The 18,489-nt window shown below is 43.8% G+C and overlaps 1 protein-coding gene across 1 annotated transcript in view; it reads right to left on the bottom strand.

The window, feature by feature from the left end:
• The window catches only part of Taf1b (TATA-box binding protein associated factor, RNA polymerase I subunit B), a 61,934-nt gene that overhangs the window by 14,704 nt on the left and 28,741 nt on the right, over positions 1 to 18,489 (bottom strand). Inside the window, exons 8-9 of the mRNA XM_042680757.1 lie at positions 16,539 to 16,638; positions 5,466 to 5,613 (exon numbers count right to left, since the gene is read on the bottom strand). Coding sequence (XP_042536691.1) covers positions 5,466 to 5,613; positions 16,539 to 16,638 — 248 coding nt within the window. The remainder of the gene's footprint in view (positions 1 to 5,465; positions 5,614 to 16,538; positions 16,639 to 18,489) is intronic.

The raw sequence follows: 18,489 nt of genomic DNA, 5'->3' as shown, positions 1-18,489 counted from the left end.
CTGTTGAAGAAAAAAAACAGCTAAATGTAATTAAACTTTTTGGCAAACTAGATCTGTAAGGCAACACACACACACACACACACACACACACACACACACACACACACACACACACACACACACACACACTTTTTGAGACAGGGTCTCACTAGGTAGCCCAAGCTGGCTTTGAACTCATGATTTTTCTGCCTATGACTGGAGTGCTAGGATTACAGGCATGCTCAATAACCTTTACGTATGTTTTGTAAATAAAATACACCAAAAATGTACAGAAAAAGTAATGGAAGATTCTTGGCAGGTCGTCTTACCTATTTTTAGTTCCTCAATGTGTGGGCCCCATTTTGGCATTCTGCAGACAGCCACACATCTGCGCTATGCTGTTCCATGTGTGTCTCCTGATTCTCATCTGCACCTCCACAGAAAGGCACACTTACCCGAAACACACATTAGACCAAAAGCTTCGTGGCTGTCCGGGACCATGGTAAGCCCCAGAGGCTCCAATATGCATTTAAGTAGATGCTCTGTTTTCAAATACACCGTATGCTTCATATAGACTGTATGAGTCAAGGCTGAATAATGTAGGAATTGGGACCAGAAAACCTAGGGCCTATATTTATGCTTCTCAACCAGCATCCATGGGACTTTGGATTAGTCATTCAACCTCAATTTCCTTACTTGTTAAATGGGTTACCAAGAATTAAAAAGATTAAATAGGACAGGTAAATGCACTTTGAAAATTCTGTAACACAACAACTTTTTTTTTGGGTCCAGTCATGGGGCCTGAACTCTGGGCCTGGGCGCTGTCCCTCAGCTCTTCAGCTCAAGGCTAGCGCTCTACCACTTGAGCCACAGCGCCACTTCTTTTTTTTCTTTTTGCTTATGTGGTGCAGAGGAATCGAACCCAGGGCCTCATGCATGCAAGGCAAGCGCTCTACCACTGAGCCACCTTCCCAGCCCCAACACAACAACTTTTTAACTAACCTAAGTATGCGAGACACACTGCATCCCACTCAAATTGAAGTATAACAAAAGCTTACAAAAAACCTAAGGCACTGCATGGAACTGACCCAGGCCTGCGGGTGCATTCAGTCAGCAGTGCTACTGGCTACTATTGCCTCCATGGACTGGAGTATGCCACGCCAGCAGAACCATGCTGTGTGGTCTGGAGGCCTGCTCATCCTTTACTAGCTCTGTGGTCTTGGGCATGATACATCATCTTCCCCCTCCACTGGCATAAAGCAAGAATGACAACAGTATGGATGATATCTATTAGGAAGACTACATGAGTTAACGCCCCTAAGGTAGTCCAAGTTCTGCCAACCCTATCTCCTTTTCTCCTCTACTGCTGCTCCTCAGCTCACCCTATAACTGGCCTCCTCTTTTCAGGTCTGACTCTGCTGTGGTCCAATCATCTCATTCTCCTTTTCTCATCAACCCACAAAAACTTGTAGCTCCAGCCCCGTTACACCAAAGCCACTCACACACTTTCTGTTCTGCACAGTCACTTTTGCCTCTTTGTCTAGAAAGTTTCTTTTCCCCATTCCTCATGTCAAGCTCTGCTGGTCTGATTGTTACGTACAGCACAGATCTTGGCTATACCAATTCCTTCTTCTAAGCACATCAGTGTGACAGCAGCAGGCTCCTTGGATGAGCCACTTCTGAGCGTGAACACACTCTCCCAGGCTCTCAGCACTTCAAGAGCATATTACTTGTCTCTGTCTTAAACCTGAGAATGAGCCAGTCTTGCTGTGTCTTCCCAAATGCATCAACATACACAAAACTGGTGTTCACTGCACATTTATGGTAAAGGATGAGTCAACTACGAAGCAAGTTTCCTCCTTAACATATTTGAGTAAAACTTCACTGATCAGATCTGGGAATGGAGCTCAGTGACAAAAGCACTGACCTAGCATGCTGAGACCTTGGTTTAATTCCCAGGAATGCAAAAACAAGTAAATAAAAATAAAAATCTAGCCGGGTACCAGGGGCTTATGACTGTAATCCTAGCTACTCAGGAGACTGAGATCTGAGGATCATGGTTCAAAGCCAGCCTGGGCAGGAAACTCTGTGAGATACTATCTCCAATAAACCACCAAAAAACCAGAAGTAGTGCTGTGGCTCAAGTGGTAGAGCGCTAGCCTTGAGCTGAAGAGCTGAGGGACAGCACCCAGGCCCAGAGTTCAAGCCCCATGACCGACAAAAATAAATAAAAATGAATAAATAAAAAATTAAAATCTCCAAAGCATTCACTAATAATTAAAATGTGCTTTGCTCACACAGAAATGAAACACATATAATAGTACATTTGAAAACATGGCATCAAATTATCTTATATGTCTACTACAGTCTAATAACTTAGCTAAATAGTTCTTACCTAAGAGTTCTTCATTCTTCAACAACTACTATGCTCTGGGTACTCGACCTAGAGACAGCACTTTTCCTCGGGAGCTCAGGGTTTAGTTACACGTAAGTTTCTAGTTTCTTCTAGATCTTATATTTTATACTGCTCCTCTTGTACCAAAAGCACAAGTAGAATAAAGCAGAAGCGGCAGAAGCAGGAGGAACAGAGCTGGGTGTGGGGAGAGCCCAGTGTGGGGCAGAAGATGTGGTGTCAGAACCTTCTCTGCTTCTGACCACCTGAGTTTCTGAGTCTCTCAAGTTCTCAAGTATTAATGAAGGCCCCTACCTGCCTTCCCTCCCTCCCTTTGCAGAGGAGAGATGTTGGGGGCACTCTGGAAATCCCAAAGGCCTCTAGAAATGACATATATTTGTGAAAGTGCCCAGAAACTCTACTGTGCAGACCTGCTAGCGTCCACATGAAGCACCACACCGGCTCGTTCCCAGTTGTCAAAGGGCCTGCAAAATGTGTGTGGCAGGCTTGCTGAGGCTTTCTGGTCACATTTAAAAATCACTGAAGAAGCTGGGTGCTGGTGGCTCACACCTGTAATCTTAGCTACTCAGAAGGTGGAGATCTGAGGATCGCAGTTTAAAACTAGCCCAGGCAGGAAAGTCCATTGGACTCTTTCCTCCAGAAAACTGGAAGTGGCCTGGTGGGTCACTGTGACTGAGCACTAGCCTTCCATGAAAAAGCTCAGAGACAGGGCCCAGGTCCTGAGTTCAAGCCCCAAGAGCAACCAAACAAAAAGCAAACAAAAAAAGCACTGAGGAGCCAGGTATGGTGGCAAATGTCCAAAATTCCAGTGCTTGGTAGACAGGAAGATGATGAGTTCATGGTCTGGGCTACTTAGTGAGAGCCTGTCGCAAATAAAAAAATCAAAACAATGAAAGGCACTAAGGAAGGGTATCTGCTGCTCTCACATGCTTAAAACCACTTTTAGCTCTCTTGAAAAAATTCCAAATACACAACTCTCCCTCATTTTCTTTGTGTCAGTCATAGGCACTGTTATTGAGCTTTTTGCTCAAGGTTGGCACTCTATCACTAGAGCCATCTATGGCTCTAGTGATAGCTTTTTGGTGGTTAATTGGAGGTAAGAGTCTCAGATCTCAGCCTTCTGAGCAGCTAGGATTACAAGTGTGAGACACAGGCAGACGACTCTTCCCCTTTTAAAAATTCATCTGTCTGCTGCTGGACAGCACCTGACTTCATGCATTTTAGATAGGCGGAAGCACACACGAGGTACAAAGCTACTTTGGAGATAGAGGCAGGAGGCTCACATGAGCCCACAAGTTCAAGACCAATCTGGGCAACAGAGACTCTCGTCTCAAAAACAAATACATGTGCACATGTGTGTGCACACCCATACATAATAAAAATACACTCAAGCATATTTTTGGTATTGCTTAGGCAACGATGCAGTCATAGCATGTTTACATTTTAGGAATGAAAGTCCTAGGTTGGGTGTGGTGGTGCACAACTGTGATCTTAGTTCTCAAACTAAGGCTGGATCAGATCCTAGTTCCAGCAGCCTGGACCACACAGTGAGGGGCTCTGTCTCAAAACAGAAACAAACACACAAAGCTCCTCCCATTTCTGGTCTAGCAGGGCTGGGGTTCAGGGGGGCTTCCCGCAGTGGGCCCTGCCTGCAGCCCTCGTCTTGTTGCTCTGGAAGGAGGCAGGTAAGGCTGTCCTTGCTGCTTTCCCGTGGTACGTAGGATCTGACCAGACTTTGCCCTCTGTTTCTTTTAAGAGTTGGAAACAGGGCTGGGAAGGTGGCTCAGTGGTAGAGCGCTTGCCTTGCATGCCTGAGGCCCTGGGTTCGATTCCTCAGAACCACATAAGCAAAAAGAAAAAAGCTGGAAGTGGTGCTGTGGCTCAAGTGGTAGAGCGCTAGCCTTGAGCTGAAGAGCTGAGGGACAGCGCCCAGGCCCAGAGTTCAGGCCCCAGGACCGGACTCCCCCCACCCAAAAAAAAAAGAGTTGGAAACAGTAAATGTTACTAAACAACAAAACTACCATACATCACCTTCTGGAATTTTGTTGTTGCTGTGGGGTTTTTTTTTTTTTTGTTTTTTTTTGCCAGCCTTACTAAGACCTAAACTCTGGGCCTGGGCACTGTTCTTGAGCTTTTTGCTTGAGGTGAGCTCTCTACCACTTGAGCCACTGAGCCACTTCTGGTTTTTTCTGTGATAAACTGGAACTGGAGAAAGCAACTCACAGACATTCCTGCCTGGGCTGGTTTTGAACTGTGATGCTCAGATCTCAGCCTCCTGAATAGATAGGATTACAGGCGTGGGCCACTGTCGCCTGGTGTTGCTGTTGCTTTTGAGACAGGGTCTCACTCTGTAGCCCAAGCTGGCCCTGAACTGCCCATCTTCTGGTCTCAGTCTCTTAACCTGCTGGGATTACAAACATGGGCCACCATGCTTGACTGGGGTTTTTCTTTTTTTTTTTTTTAACCTTCATTATATAGTAATAATATTTCACGCAAATAAAGTGTTTTATTGAAAAAGAGAATAACTCATATTGAAATATTTGTGACTTTGCTTGCACTCAGCAGACTTTTTATATCTATTTTTTGTGCTAGTACTGAGGCTTGAATTCAAGGCCTGGGCACTGTCCCTTAGCTTTTTCCAATCAAAGCTGGTGCTCTACTACTAGAGCCACAGCTTTACTTCTGGCTTTTTGTAAAATGGTGGTTAACTGGAGAAAAGAGTCTCAGAACTTTCTTGGACTGGCTTGGAACCATGACCCTTGTATCTCAGCCTCCTGAGGAGCTAAGATTCCAGGAGTGAGCCCCAGGCACCTGGCTCAGAGTTGCTTTAAAGGCTACATATATTCTCTACACCAAAATAGAACTGTATTTCGGAACACTGCCCCTTTATGTATTTTAAGTAATTTGAATTAATTTTCAGACAGTATTATGAATTGAAGCTGGTTACTTCTAGACCCTTTCAGGCCATGGTAGATTGTGACTGGAAAGGAAGGTTTCTTATCTGCTTACCATAATCCCAAAGGTAAGGAATCCCCCACTGCCACCCCCTACCCCAAGGTCCACCACTCCTTACCAGGGAGATTGACTTCCATTAAGTATTTCATACACAAGACGTTGGGATGGAGGTAGCAGTCTTCAGTTATGTCTGGAAAACGTGGCAAGTCTAAAAATATGGCAATTTCAATCATGTTTTTATAGATCTCCTCATAGTCAGGCCAAGACTGAAATGAAAAATAGGTAATCAAGAGTGAGTGTGTGTGTGTGTGTGTGTGTGTGTGTGTGTGTGTGTGTGTTGGTCTCAGAGCATGAACTCAGGGCCTTAAGCTCTTACGAGGCTCCCTGATCTCCCTGGCTCTATCATTTCCCTTTTTGCTGGTTAAATGGAGTCTCAGATTTGTCTTCTAGGGCTGGCTTGGAACCAACCACAGTCCTCAGATCTCGGCCTTCCGAAAAGACAGGATTACAGGTGTGAGCCACCAGTACCTGCCAAGGTAATAATTCTTTTTTGTATGTGTCTGGTTGTGGGGCCTGAACTCTGGGCCTGGGCACTTTCCCTCAGCTCTTGAGCTCAAGGCTAGCACTCTACCACTTGAGCCACAGCGCCACTTCCGGCTTTTTTCTTTTTGCTTATGTGGTGCTGAGGAATCGAACCCAGGGCCTCAGGCATGCAAGGCAAGTGCTCTACCACTGAGCCACCTTCCCAGCCCCTAATTCTTGTTTTTGTTTTTTTGGGTCCGGTCGTGGGGCCTGAACTCTGGGCCTGGGCGCTGTCCCTCAGCTCTTCAGCTCAAGGCTAGCGCTCTACCACTTGAGCCACAGCGCCACTTCCGGCTATCAGCCCCTAATTCTTAAAGAGCTGAAAGTATAGCTTGAATGGTTGAGCACCTGCCTAGCAAGCACGAGCCTCAAGTTCTAACTCTAATACTATAAAAAACAATGAGAGCAATGCCTATAACGTAAGTTATTTAAAGAATATTTTCTGATTAAAAATAACATGTATCTATTGAATACATATTTGGAATGCAGAGAAAAATAGGAAGGAGAAAATACCCACAGATTCTTACTATCCTACCAGTAATTCTAAGCAGTAATAGTACTAAATTGAAAAGCCGCTAAAATTCTATTTGGCTCATGAAACTCTTCCTGGCCTCATGAAGGCCACACTTCTTGCCATAGGAGCATCTGGAGAAGAGATAAGGCTGAGATGACGCTCAACTACAGTCACTGCTGCCGTAACTACAACAATGTACAATCCCCCGCGGGGGGCCCCCCCCCATGCCCATTAACTTCACCATAAGCGCATAGTCCCCTCCCCCCAGCACAGCGTCACATGGCTCATGTGGGAGATGACATTAGGTTATTAGGTTCTAAGCAGGTAAAATCTATAACTCCACGTTGCACGCTCCTCCCACCCTTCCTCTGTCATTGGTCTAAACCCCTTCCTTGATTCCTTCCTCGATACCACAAGCTCCAGCTTCTTGGTATTCATTTTGTTAAACTCTACCTTAGTTTTCACACCATTTCTGTCCCAGGGGACCTCACTGAAAGCATCCAAATGTGCAGGAAGTGGTGGTGCTCACCTGTAATCCCCTCACTTTGGAGGCTGAGCCAGGAGGACTGTGCATTCAAGGACAGCCTGAACTGCACAGCAAGACCTTGTCACTCACACACACACACACACACACACACACACACACACACGCACACACACGCACCAGAATGCCAGTCAGTTATGCCAATAGAGCTTGGCAGGGGCCCTTGGTCTCTCCTCACATTTGCTCCTAGTATAAATGAGCCAGGCCAGTCTAGCGCAGCAATATATCTAACCTTTGGCAGTGGCTTTGAGCGTTGCTACTTAGTGTGTTTTTAGAGAGTAACAGGACCGTGCAACATTTCTGTCTCTGTCCCACTGTCCTTAGCCAAAGAGGATAAGATTATAAAACAGGAGCAACTACCACATAACAGCCATGGTACACAGTCAGTGACTCGTTAGACTGATCTGCAGAAGATACACTCACCTCTAGGACACACCTAAGGGAAGGACCTCTTAGAAACTGTAGGCATTTGTACATATTTTCACTAGGTATTTAGAATTTCTGATGTATCAAATAGAATAAACAGAATTCTGTTTAAAACTGCAAGTTTTAAGCTGAGTGTGGTGACGCATGCTCCTAAACCTAGCTACTCAGGAGGTAGAAGCAGGAGGATCATGAATTTGAGGCTAGACCAGGAAAAATCAGCAAGATACTATCTCAAAAACAAGCAAACAAAATATCCCCAAAAGACTGAGGGCAGAGCTCAAGTGTTCAACCTCAGCACCATAGAAAGAAACCAACCAATACCAACACCCTAGCCTGACTAGTTAAGGCTTGTTGTTTATACTGACCCTTGGGTTATTTGCTAGTTCATCAAATACTATCTCAATTTTTGTGGAACGAAGTAGAACAAAGACAAGACAGGAAGAATGATAAGAATTATGTGCACTGCATAGAACAAATCTCTATGGGAATCACATGCAAGATGCTTATTTTGAGTGAAGGGTCTTCTTAGGTCCTATATTAGAACACTGGTCTGAGAAGATGCTGCTTAAATGACTTCTCTAGGAGCTTTCATTTTTTTTTTTTTTTTTGTCTTTGTTTTTTTTTTTTTCATTTTTAAAGACATGGGCTCAGTTATGTGTAGAACTCACAACTCTTCTGCCCCAGCACTGATAGAATTATAGGTGTGTGCCATCACACCTGGTTTTTTGTTGTTGTTGTCTTTTGAGAAAGTCTCCCTATGTAACTCAGACTGGCTTTGAACACAGGGTCCTTCTGCCTCAGTCTCCCAATCTCTAGAGTATTTCTGTGTATGTGTGCTGGACCTGGGGCTTGAACTCAGGACCTGGGTGCTGTCCCTGACCTTTTGTGCAGTAGGCTAGTGCACGTTGAGCCACAGTTCCACTTTTGGCTTTTTGGTAGTTAACTGGAGATGAGTCTCATGGACTGGCTTTCAACTATGACCCTCAGACTGAAGATTCCTGAATAGCTAGGTTTATGGCCACTGGTGCCTGGCTTCTTTTATTTTTATTCTTTTTGACCTGCCTTGCTTCCTTTCTCTCTCATTCCTCCCTCTTTCTCTTTTGTGCTGTTCCTGAGGCTTGAATTCAGGACTTTGGCACTGTCCCTGAGTTCTTGGGCTCAAGGCTAGTACTCTAACCACTTGAATCATCTCCAATTCTAGCCTTTTTTGGGGGGTGGGGAGTAGAGGGTGGGGTGGCAGTTAACTGGAGATAAGTCTCATGGACTTTCTTGCCCAGGCTGCTTCAAACTGTGATCCTCAGATCTCAGCCTCCTGAGTAGCTAGGATTGCCACTGGTCCCCAGCTTCCAGAATATTCTTACATGCACAAAACTTCAGAACCTCTAAGAAGTAATAGAATTGCTGTGAATCCAGAGTTGAGGGGAACAGCAAACAACAAGTAAAATGCAGTGCCTTCATTCTCTTTTTTCTTGTATATGGGCAGACACTCAGACCATTTTCTCTGCCAGCTTGACAAGAGACATGTGCACACACAGTCCAGTGATGGCTAAAGTGTGGGAGGCCAGAACAAAAGATGCCATCCTCTGCCTCTCGCTGAGCTGTGGGGGGGAGTGAGGGGATGTGAGAACACCTGTTGTCATTGCACTTACCTTCATTTCCCTGGGGGAGATGTGAAACTGTCAGATGTTATTCTAACAAAGATTGCACAAACACTCTCGAGGCCTGCCAGAGTAAGATGGTGAGCACATCGGGAGTAAAGTTTGAAGACTGAGTGGACTAATATCTGACCCAAGGAGACCTTACTAGAGGTGCACCCGGAGGAGCTGACGGACAGTGCTGAAGAGTGTTTCTTCCTTCAGCCAAGAGACCCAGTTTCACAAGGGTGGAAGACCGCTCCAGGACGCGTGAGTCACCACGGCGAAGTGCCACCCGTGGGTCTGGCTGGACCTGTGCCATGTCTCCTCCTCTCGCTCATTCAAAAAGGAGAATGCTGTTGATCAACATTCAGAACACTGGAGGTGTGCTTCAGAATGAATTTCCAGTTTCATCTTTACCCCTTTCTCCCTGCTGCCTGCAGCAAGGCCTGACAAAATGACTGATTCTTGAGGATTTAGAAACACTGCCAAGGACAGTGGCAGGAGAATATGTACATCGTATGTTATCTTTCTAGAACTGGTTTGCAGGTTCCCAATATAAAAGGAAAATCAAGGGCCGGAGGTATATTATGGCTAGCAAACCCCATGTCCCGAGTTCAAATCTCAGAAGAGAAGTGAGTGAGAGAAAGCGCGAGGGGAGACAGAAAGAGAGAGGGGATGTCCAAAAATAAGAAACTGACTTCCTGTCTAGCCCCTGAAAGAAATGGCGAGAATGAAGTGCAGGTGTATCTAGGTCTGACCGCTGGAGCCGCTGCCCTGAAGGAGACTCACTTTCAGCTTATTCCCCCAGGTGAATGGAAAGATTTCTGGTGGAAGTAAATGATGTTTCAAGTCACCATTGTCCAGAAACTGGAGTCCAAACTGAAGAGGAAAAAGCAGGTGGGAGATTATCTTCCAATTAAATAAGGAAATAAACTCCAGGCTGCTCATGCTGGGCTGGAAGTGACAACTCAGCAAAGACGACTGGAAATACAAAGGCCTTGCATTGCTCAAGTCAGGGTAATGGCGGGCGGGCACAAGGAAACTGGCCAGGCCTGCGTCGAAAGACATGAATCAATGAATCACAATTCTCTGTATAGTGCTCCATTCCCTCCATTCTCAGTGGGTTTTCTCTCATCTGTTGTTGATGGGACAGAAGAACTTAATGGAAAGAAATAGCTCACCTAGGATAAAGGTTTTGTTTTTTTAAGCCTTTGGAAGGTCAGGAAGGGTATTTTTAAGGCGTGTTCCACTTTCTGCGTAACAAAAATAAAAATCCAGACACAGAAGAAAAACCGTCCCAGCAGCCCACACACAAGTCCACTGGCAGGCATTATCTTCACCGCCATCTCTGAGCACAATTGCACCTTTTGTCATTTCTGGTGGAGGCTCAGCTGCTCAAGAAGCCAAGACTTAGTGGAGAGAGCTAAAACATGGAAGGGGAAGAAAATGCTTCCTTTGTTAGCGAAAAGCCGTTTCCATTTAAAAGTTTCAACATACTACAGAAGAGTGAATGAACTTTTGTGAGCAAAAGCAAAGCATACAAAGAAGAAAAGCTGCCTGTCAATTAAGTACACAGTCAGGCGAAGGCATCCCAGGCCCTCCCAGTTCTTAAGAAAGGAGGCCGGGTGGAGCGTGGCCTGTTTCTCCACTGGGCTGCCACCTGCCTGGAAAGTGTCATAAACAGAGAGGGCTTCTGGAGTGGGCACAGACCCACTGAATCACAATAGCAAGAAATCACTATCGTCGTTTAAAGATGATAGAACTATAGTAAAGTACGTCTAGATGAAATAAAAAATGGAACTCTGGGAAAGCATTTTAATTGAATTTCACAAATATTCCAGTGAGTTTATTTTCCTTCATGAAGCAATGATTTAAGACAGGCAAGGACAAGCTAGAGTTTCTGTTACACAACAGCAGGCTCCGGTGATAAATAAAGCAGATTACAATACTCTGTCAGAGATGAACTTCCTGCTCAGCTGTTTAAGACAAAAAGACCAGTGCCCCACCCTACGTACTGTTATTGTTGTTCTGAAGCTAAGACTCAGCTGAGAAACTAATGCTACATGCACCTGTTAATCCAAACCTGTCACCAGACTCTCGGTTACAAAGTAAAATTAATTAGGGAAAAAAAGCCAATCAGAAGTAATAGCAAAGCACTGTAATGGACTACTTATGGGAAGATAAAATGAATCCCACATATACAATTCATAAAGTAGTTCACCTTCTATTGTCAGTCTGCCAGAATTCTCTAATTTTTGGGTTAGCAGACATTTTTAGGATGAGAGGTTTTGCTGTATGTACACAGAGTGCTTGGACCAAATCTCCTCCTCTACCATCTTCCCCATCCCTCTCGCCTCCTGCAAACCTCTACCAACAGGATTTGGGGTTTCATGTTGTCTTCTTCTATTTGTATGTATGTCCTTTCAGGTGTCTTACTGGGTGTGAATCTCCCAGGTAGCAACAAACAATGCCCTCTTATATTCCAAGTCTAGTTTTCTGGGAGTCTGTAGCACAGACACACTCACACTCAGAGACACACAGACACATGACTCTGTATGTCCCAAGAGAACATTGCAGAAACATACTATCAATTTGCATGAACCATCTGAAACTTGGAAACAAATACAAGATGATAAACTGATGGCCAATAGGACATGTCAAGTAAAAAAGGGACAACAATTTGTTCTGTCCAGAGGATCAGAGGTAGGAAACCTTCTGAAGACCACTTAAAGACTTTTCCAAACACTCTGCTGGTAGTTTTTAAGTTCTATTTTCTCAGCTCTGTCCTATTATCATTAGCCCAGGATCCAACTAAATAACAAGAGAATCCACATGAAATTGCTGGCTTCCCTTAGCAAACACAAAGTATCATTCTCTTAAAAGAAATATAAATGCAGTCTCATACAGCCACTTTCTAACTTGAGTGATGCATTGTGAGTTTCAATATATCGATGAAGAGTACAAATTAACTGATAGAAGATTACTGACCTCATACACTGATTTTCATAAGAGTGATACTGACACTCCTGCTTTTAAATATCCTTGCTCATAAGCAGAAGTTATAATAACCCTTAGGGAATTCCCATTAAAATGTAATGAGATTCTTTTTGTGTGTATACCTGGTCCTGGGGCTTGAACTCAGGGGCCTGGCTGCACAGCACAATAACAAAACAACAGAAATACATGTTAGCAATAATAGAATCTAGGTAGAGGCTCCATGAATCTCTCTGCAGTGTGTATTATTATGGTTATTATCTGCGGTACTGGGACTTGAGCTCAGGGTACTACTTTCAGTATTATGACTTCTCTATATATCTCTAATTATTCCAAAATAAAAAGGTAAAGAAAATTCTTGGGGCTGGCAAGTTGGCTCAGTGGTGGCGTGCTTGCCTTGCATGCATGAGGCCCTGGGTTCGATTCCCCAGCACCACACAAACAGAAAAAAGTAGGAAGTAGCGCTGTGGCTCAAGTGGTAGAGCACTAGCCTTGAGCTGAAGAGCTGAGGGGCAGTGCCCAGGTCCAGAGTTCAGCCCCCATGACTGAAAAAAAAAAAATCTTGGGTTATAGGGGTGGATCAAGAGATAGAGCACTTACCTGGCAAGTTATCAGGCCCTGAGCTGAGAACCTCAGTATGTGAGAAAAACAAACTATCCAAGAAGCGAAAAAGCAAACTGCAACGGCTGTTACCAAGTCAAAAAATCTCATTATTTTTATTTCCACCAAAATCTTCAAGATATCTATTTTACCCCATCCCTTAGCTCAAGGTTAATTTTAAAAGATTAAAGATACTAGGTACTGGTAAAGATACAGAACAAAAGGAACTAATACATTATTGGTGGGAATATAAGAATATAAATTAGAATAGTCATTATCATTTTCAGTATGGAGGGTCCTGAGAACCAACAATGAGGCAAAGATATTTAGGCCCCCCAAAAGGTAGTTAGGCAAGACCCTATCTCAAACACAAGCAGAGCATGGTGGCTTATTTATGTAATCTCAGCTATTCAGAAGGCAGGAACCTGGGCAAAAGGACAAGACCTGATCTGAGCAAGGGGGCATGGCTCAGGTAATAGATTGCTTGCAACTTGTGAGTTCAAACTGTAGTACAATGAAAGAAAAGGAGAAGAAACAAAGCTACACTATAATCAGAACAATCATGCCCCTCCTTACTGGGCATCTCTGAGCCACAGGAAAGGAACCAAGGTGTGTAGCCAACAACCTGTGTGGACTAAGGCATAACTCAAGTAGTAGAGCACCTGCAGAGCCAGCATGAGGCCCAATTCAAACCCCAGAAAGCCCCATCCCCTCAAAACAATCCCACAAGGAATGGGTAAAGAAAATGTGCCATATATGTACACACACACACACACACACACACACACACACACACACATGTATACTTATACATATACATATATACAAATATATACATATACATATATACGTACCATGCAAATGCAATGTTAAATAATTGTTACATTACATTGCTTAGGAAATAATGACAATTTCTGTCTATGGATTTAGGACCTGAAGATACAGAGATCCATAAGAAATCTAATTGAGCTTTAACAAACACTCTAATTCATAGCTTATGAATTATGAATAGTAACACTGAATGTTTAATTATAAAATGCTTTGAACATGTGATGTCAAAGAGTTGTCTATGTGCTTGAGGCCCAGGGTCCAGCTACCAGTACCACAATCAATCACTCACTCCAATGGTGACACATGCTTCAATTCCCTACAGAAAAAGACCTGTTATGGAAAATTAGCTCCCATATATCCTACATATTTGGACATTCTATTCCTTCACGCACAAAAATATTACGTATAAACAAATGTTTTATTTACAGCAAACTTCATGAACCATCCAGATCAAATTAATTTAGAATTCGTGAAAAGTAAGAATGACTACTGCTGGGCATGGAGGTACATTCTTATAATCCTAGCCCTTGGCAGGTGAGAGCCTGGGGACCACATGTTGAAGGCCAGCCCAAGCTGTAGAGTAAGACCACTTAAAAAAAAAAAGAAAAAGAAAAACAAATAAACAATTTGTAGGAAACCAGTGACTAACACCTGTAATATCTAAGAATCAGGATTTGCACACAGCCCAGGCATGAGACTTTTGTATCCACTTAACCAGCAAAAAGCCAGAAGTAAAGCTGTGGCTCAAGTGGCAGAGTGCCAGTCTTGAGCATAAAAGAGAAGGGACAGTGCCCAGACCCTGAGTTCAAGCACAGGACCATTATAAAAAAAAATAAAATAGCCAGGCACTGGTGGCTTATGCCTGTAAAACTAGCTACTCAGGAGGCTGAGATCTTAGGATAGACGTTCAAAGCCAGCCCAAGCAGGAAAGTCTGCAAGACTCTTATCTCTAATTAACCACCAGAAAACCAGAAGTGGCACTGTGGCTCAAGTGGCAGAGAGCTACCCTTGAGTTGAAGAGTGGAGGGACAGCACCCAAGCCACAGAGTTCAAGCCCCATGACTGACAAAAATAAGTTTAAAAAAAAAGTTAAAAAAAAAAGCAAACAAAACAGTGGTTACAATGGAAGAAATGGAAATAATTTAGTAGATGATTTTTATTTAAATGTAGCACCTTTTTTTTTTCTTTTGGATCTGGTTGTGGGGCCTGAACTCTGGGCCTGGGCACTGTCCCTCAGTTCTTCAGCTCAAGGCTAGCACTCCACCACTTGAGCCACAGCACCACTTCCGGCTTTTTTTTCCTGCTTATGTGGTGCTAAGGAATCGAACCCAGGGCCTCAGGCATGCAAGGCAAGCGCTCTACCACTGAGCCACCTTCCCAGCCCCATTAATGTAGCATTCTATATTTCTTCCTCCCCTCCCCTTCCCCCTTCCTCTTTTCCTCCTCCTCCTTATTTTGACTGTACTGGTGTAATCAGGCTCTCTGCTTGCTAGGCAGAAACTCTACCACTTGAGAGATGTCCCAGTCCTTGTCTGCCATTACTTTTCACACAGGATCTCACATTTTTTGCTCTAGACTAACCTTGGACGATGATCTTCCAATGTATGCCTCCTATGCAGCTGGATGACAGATAAATGCCACCATGCCCAGATTATTTTTTATTTTTGTGCCAGTCCTGGGGCTTGAACACAGAGCCTGAGTGCTATACCTGAATTTTTTTAGTCTAAGTTAGCACTCTACCACTTGAGCCACAGCTCCACTTACAGCTTTTTGCTGGTTAATTGGAGCAAGAGTCAGTGGGATGGCAGGATGTCACACCACTCTCAAATGGTGTGTTATTTAAAACTTCAGGTTAATTGGAGACAAGAGTCTCACAGGCTTTCCTCCTGGGCCTGGCTTTGAACTGTGATCCTCAGCCTCGTAAGTATCTAGGATTTCAGGCATGAGCCACGGGTACTTGGCTCCAGATTACTTCTTGAAATGGGTATCAGTGATTTTTTAAAGTTTTTGTCTAGGCTGGCTTCCAACTACAATCTTTCTGATTTCTATGTAGGAACCCAGACTGTCCTGAACCCCAGTATACATTAAGACACTAACAACTAATAACAAACAAGTAACTGTTTTCAATAAAGGTAATGGTCTGGCAGATGATTTTTTTTGGCAGTAGTGGGGACTGATCTACGATACAGATTCTTGTATATATGTATGCGTTTATATTTTTCAAGGTACTCTGCAGGATGTGTGTGTGTTGTGGTAGACACGGACCACTTGATCCATATCTCCCTTCTTTTTGTTTTCTTTCTTCTTTTTTTTTCCAGGGCTGAGGACCGAACCCAGGCGGGCGCTCTTCCGCTGGGCTAAACCTCCAGCCCCTTGTTTTTGTTTTCAACTGGCCTTAAACTCATGATCATCTTGATTTTACTTCCTGAGTAGCTGGGATTACATGTGTACCATCATACCAGGTTAAACTCTTTTCGTTTCTTGAAGTACTAGGAACTGAACTCAGTGTGCTTGACACTTGAGCCACATTCTTAGACCACTCAGGATGCATTATACTGGGGCTGGGCAGGTGGCTCAGTGGTAGAGTGCTTGCCTTGCATGCATGAGGCCCTGGGTTCGATTCCTCAGCACCACATAAACAGATAAAGCTGGAAGTGGCACTGTGGCTCACGTAGTAGAGTGCTTGTCTGGAGCTGAAGAGCTAAGGGACAGTGCCCAGGCCCAGAGTTCGAGCCCCATGACTGACCAAAAACAACAACAACAACAACAAGATAAGCTAACACAAGAGGAGAACTCAAAACAATGTCTCCGAAAACCAGGTGTTAACTTCCTCTAAGGCAACACAGTGTGGAAGTAACAATAAAAACACAACTCTTCTGAAGAATTTAAAAGATTAAATTCCATTCTTCATTAAATTATCACTACGGTTCCTTACTTGAATAAAACAAAATTAAAATTTTTTTTTAGAAAACAACAACAACAAATACTAAGGGAGAAAGTGAAGATAAACCAGTCTTATTAACGACTACGAAGTAATTTTTTTAAAAAAGAAAAAAAACTTACCTCTATAGTAAAGATTCCTTTGTCTCGCCCATATAATTTCATCTCTTCTGGAAAATGCTGGTAAGCATTTATGTAGGGAATATGGTCCTCTTCAACAAATCTGTATTTCAAAAAGAGTCTCAATTAGAGTTATGCACTAACTAAGCAGAGTAAACTCTTCTAATCTCTTTTCAAAGGGAAATTAAGAAATCAGTTAAGCAGCCAGGTGCTTGCTGGTGGCTCCTGCTTGTAATCCCAGCTACTCAGGAGGCTGAGATGTGAGGATTGTGGTTCAAAGCCAGCCTGGGTAGGACAGTCCAGGAGACTCTTATCTCCAATTGACCACTCCCCTCCAAAACAAACAAGAAACCAGAAGTGGAACTATGACTCAAACTCAGGCACTGAGTTAAAGCCCCAGACTGATGCAAAAAAGAAAAAGAAAAAAAGAAATCAGTTGAGCACATTCTATTTCCCATACTTGTCCTCCCCCGTCCTCTCTTCATTCGTCTGCCCTCCCCCTTCACATCCCCTCCCCACACCTTTCAAGTGTCAGTTTCCTGGTATTCATTTTATTAGACTGTTAGTTTTCTTTGTTTTATTTTGGCAGTTGTGGAGCTTGACCTCTGGGCCTGGGCGCTGTCCCTCAGCTCTTCAACTCAAGGTGAGCACTCTACCACTAGAGCTACAGCGCCACTTCCAGTTTGTTTTTTTTTTTTTAAAGCAATTATTCCATTTGAATTCTCCCCTGTAAATACCACATTTCAGTTAATACAATTTCTAACATCTGCATACAACCCTGTATATGTTTACTTACACATTTATAAATTAACCCTACCTTCTATATTAAAGAAAACATATGTCCTTTGTCCCTCTGGGCCTGACTTATTCCACTTAACACAATGTTTTCCAGATCCAGCAGTTCACCTTTTTCTTCTTTTTTTTTTTGTGTCAGTGGGGGTGGGGGTGGGGGTGTGGGCTTGAACTCTAGGCCTGAGCACTATCCCTTAGCTCTTCAGCTCAAGGCTAGTGCTCTACCACTTGAGCCACAGCACTACTTCTGGTTTTCTGGTGATTAACTGGAGATAAGAGTCTCACGGACTTTCCTGCCTGGGCTGGCTTTAAACACTGCCCTGAGATCTCAGCCTCCTGAGTACCTAGGATTACAGGCATGAGCCACCGATGCCTGGTTTAGCTCCCTCCATTTTTAATGGATGAATAGGACTAATCATTATCATGTCTACACTTCTGTATGTGAGACCACTTAGCCAGTAAGTTAAAGCAGATCTAGGAAGTGTGTCTGCTGCTATTTTACCACTAGCCTTCCTAATCCAGCATTCACCCTGTCCCTAGCTCCTTCAGCTGACTGGCTCCCAGTCATCCTGTTCATCCTCTTCCCTTTGCTCTCTGGTTTTCCTTGACAGTATGCCTCCTTATGCCCTTAGGACCCTGGCAGAGGCTGGAGGAACCATTAGGGAAGGAACTTGGGCTGTGTGCTTACTTTTCCATTCCCATCTCTTATACACAGTAGCTCAAACAGGTTGAGTCAGGTATTCAATCTGAAAAAAAAAATCACACATACTTCCAGGTGGGTAAGTGGGTAAGTAGAGTTATTTACAACTCACACATTCATCCACAGAAATTCTTTAACGACTGTACGTGCAGCACCACTGAAGGTAGCAAGGATATAGCGGTGAGTAAAGCAGGTAAACAGTCCTGTTGCCATGAGTTAGCAGTCCAGGGAGAAAGAGCTGACCAACACAGCAAACCAGTGCGTCTGTGTCATGTTAGGTAGGGAAAATAGGAGAAAAATTAAGCAGGGAAGGTGAGAAGAGAGGTCTTGTATGCTTATATACAATAAAATAAGAAGCAAAAGGGAAATAAGACAGAACTAGCAGTAAGCACACAACACAGAAAGCCTGTCTCTGCTGTCACCAGTCTCTGACATCCCAGATGCCAGTTTTCTAGAACTTAA

This window comes from Dipodomys spectabilis, unplaced genomic scaffold (genome assembly GCF_019054845.1).
Source record: "Dipodomys spectabilis isolate Male_0828 unplaced genomic scaffold, ASM1905484v1 ptg000066l, whole genome shotgun sequence".
In the NCBI taxonomy this organism is placed as follows: Eukaryota; Metazoa; Chordata; class Mammalia; order Rodentia; family Heteromyidae; genus Dipodomys; species Dipodomys spectabilis.
The sequence above is the reverse complement of the archived record's forward strand: the minus strand, read 5'-3'. Positions and strand labels throughout refer to the sequence as shown.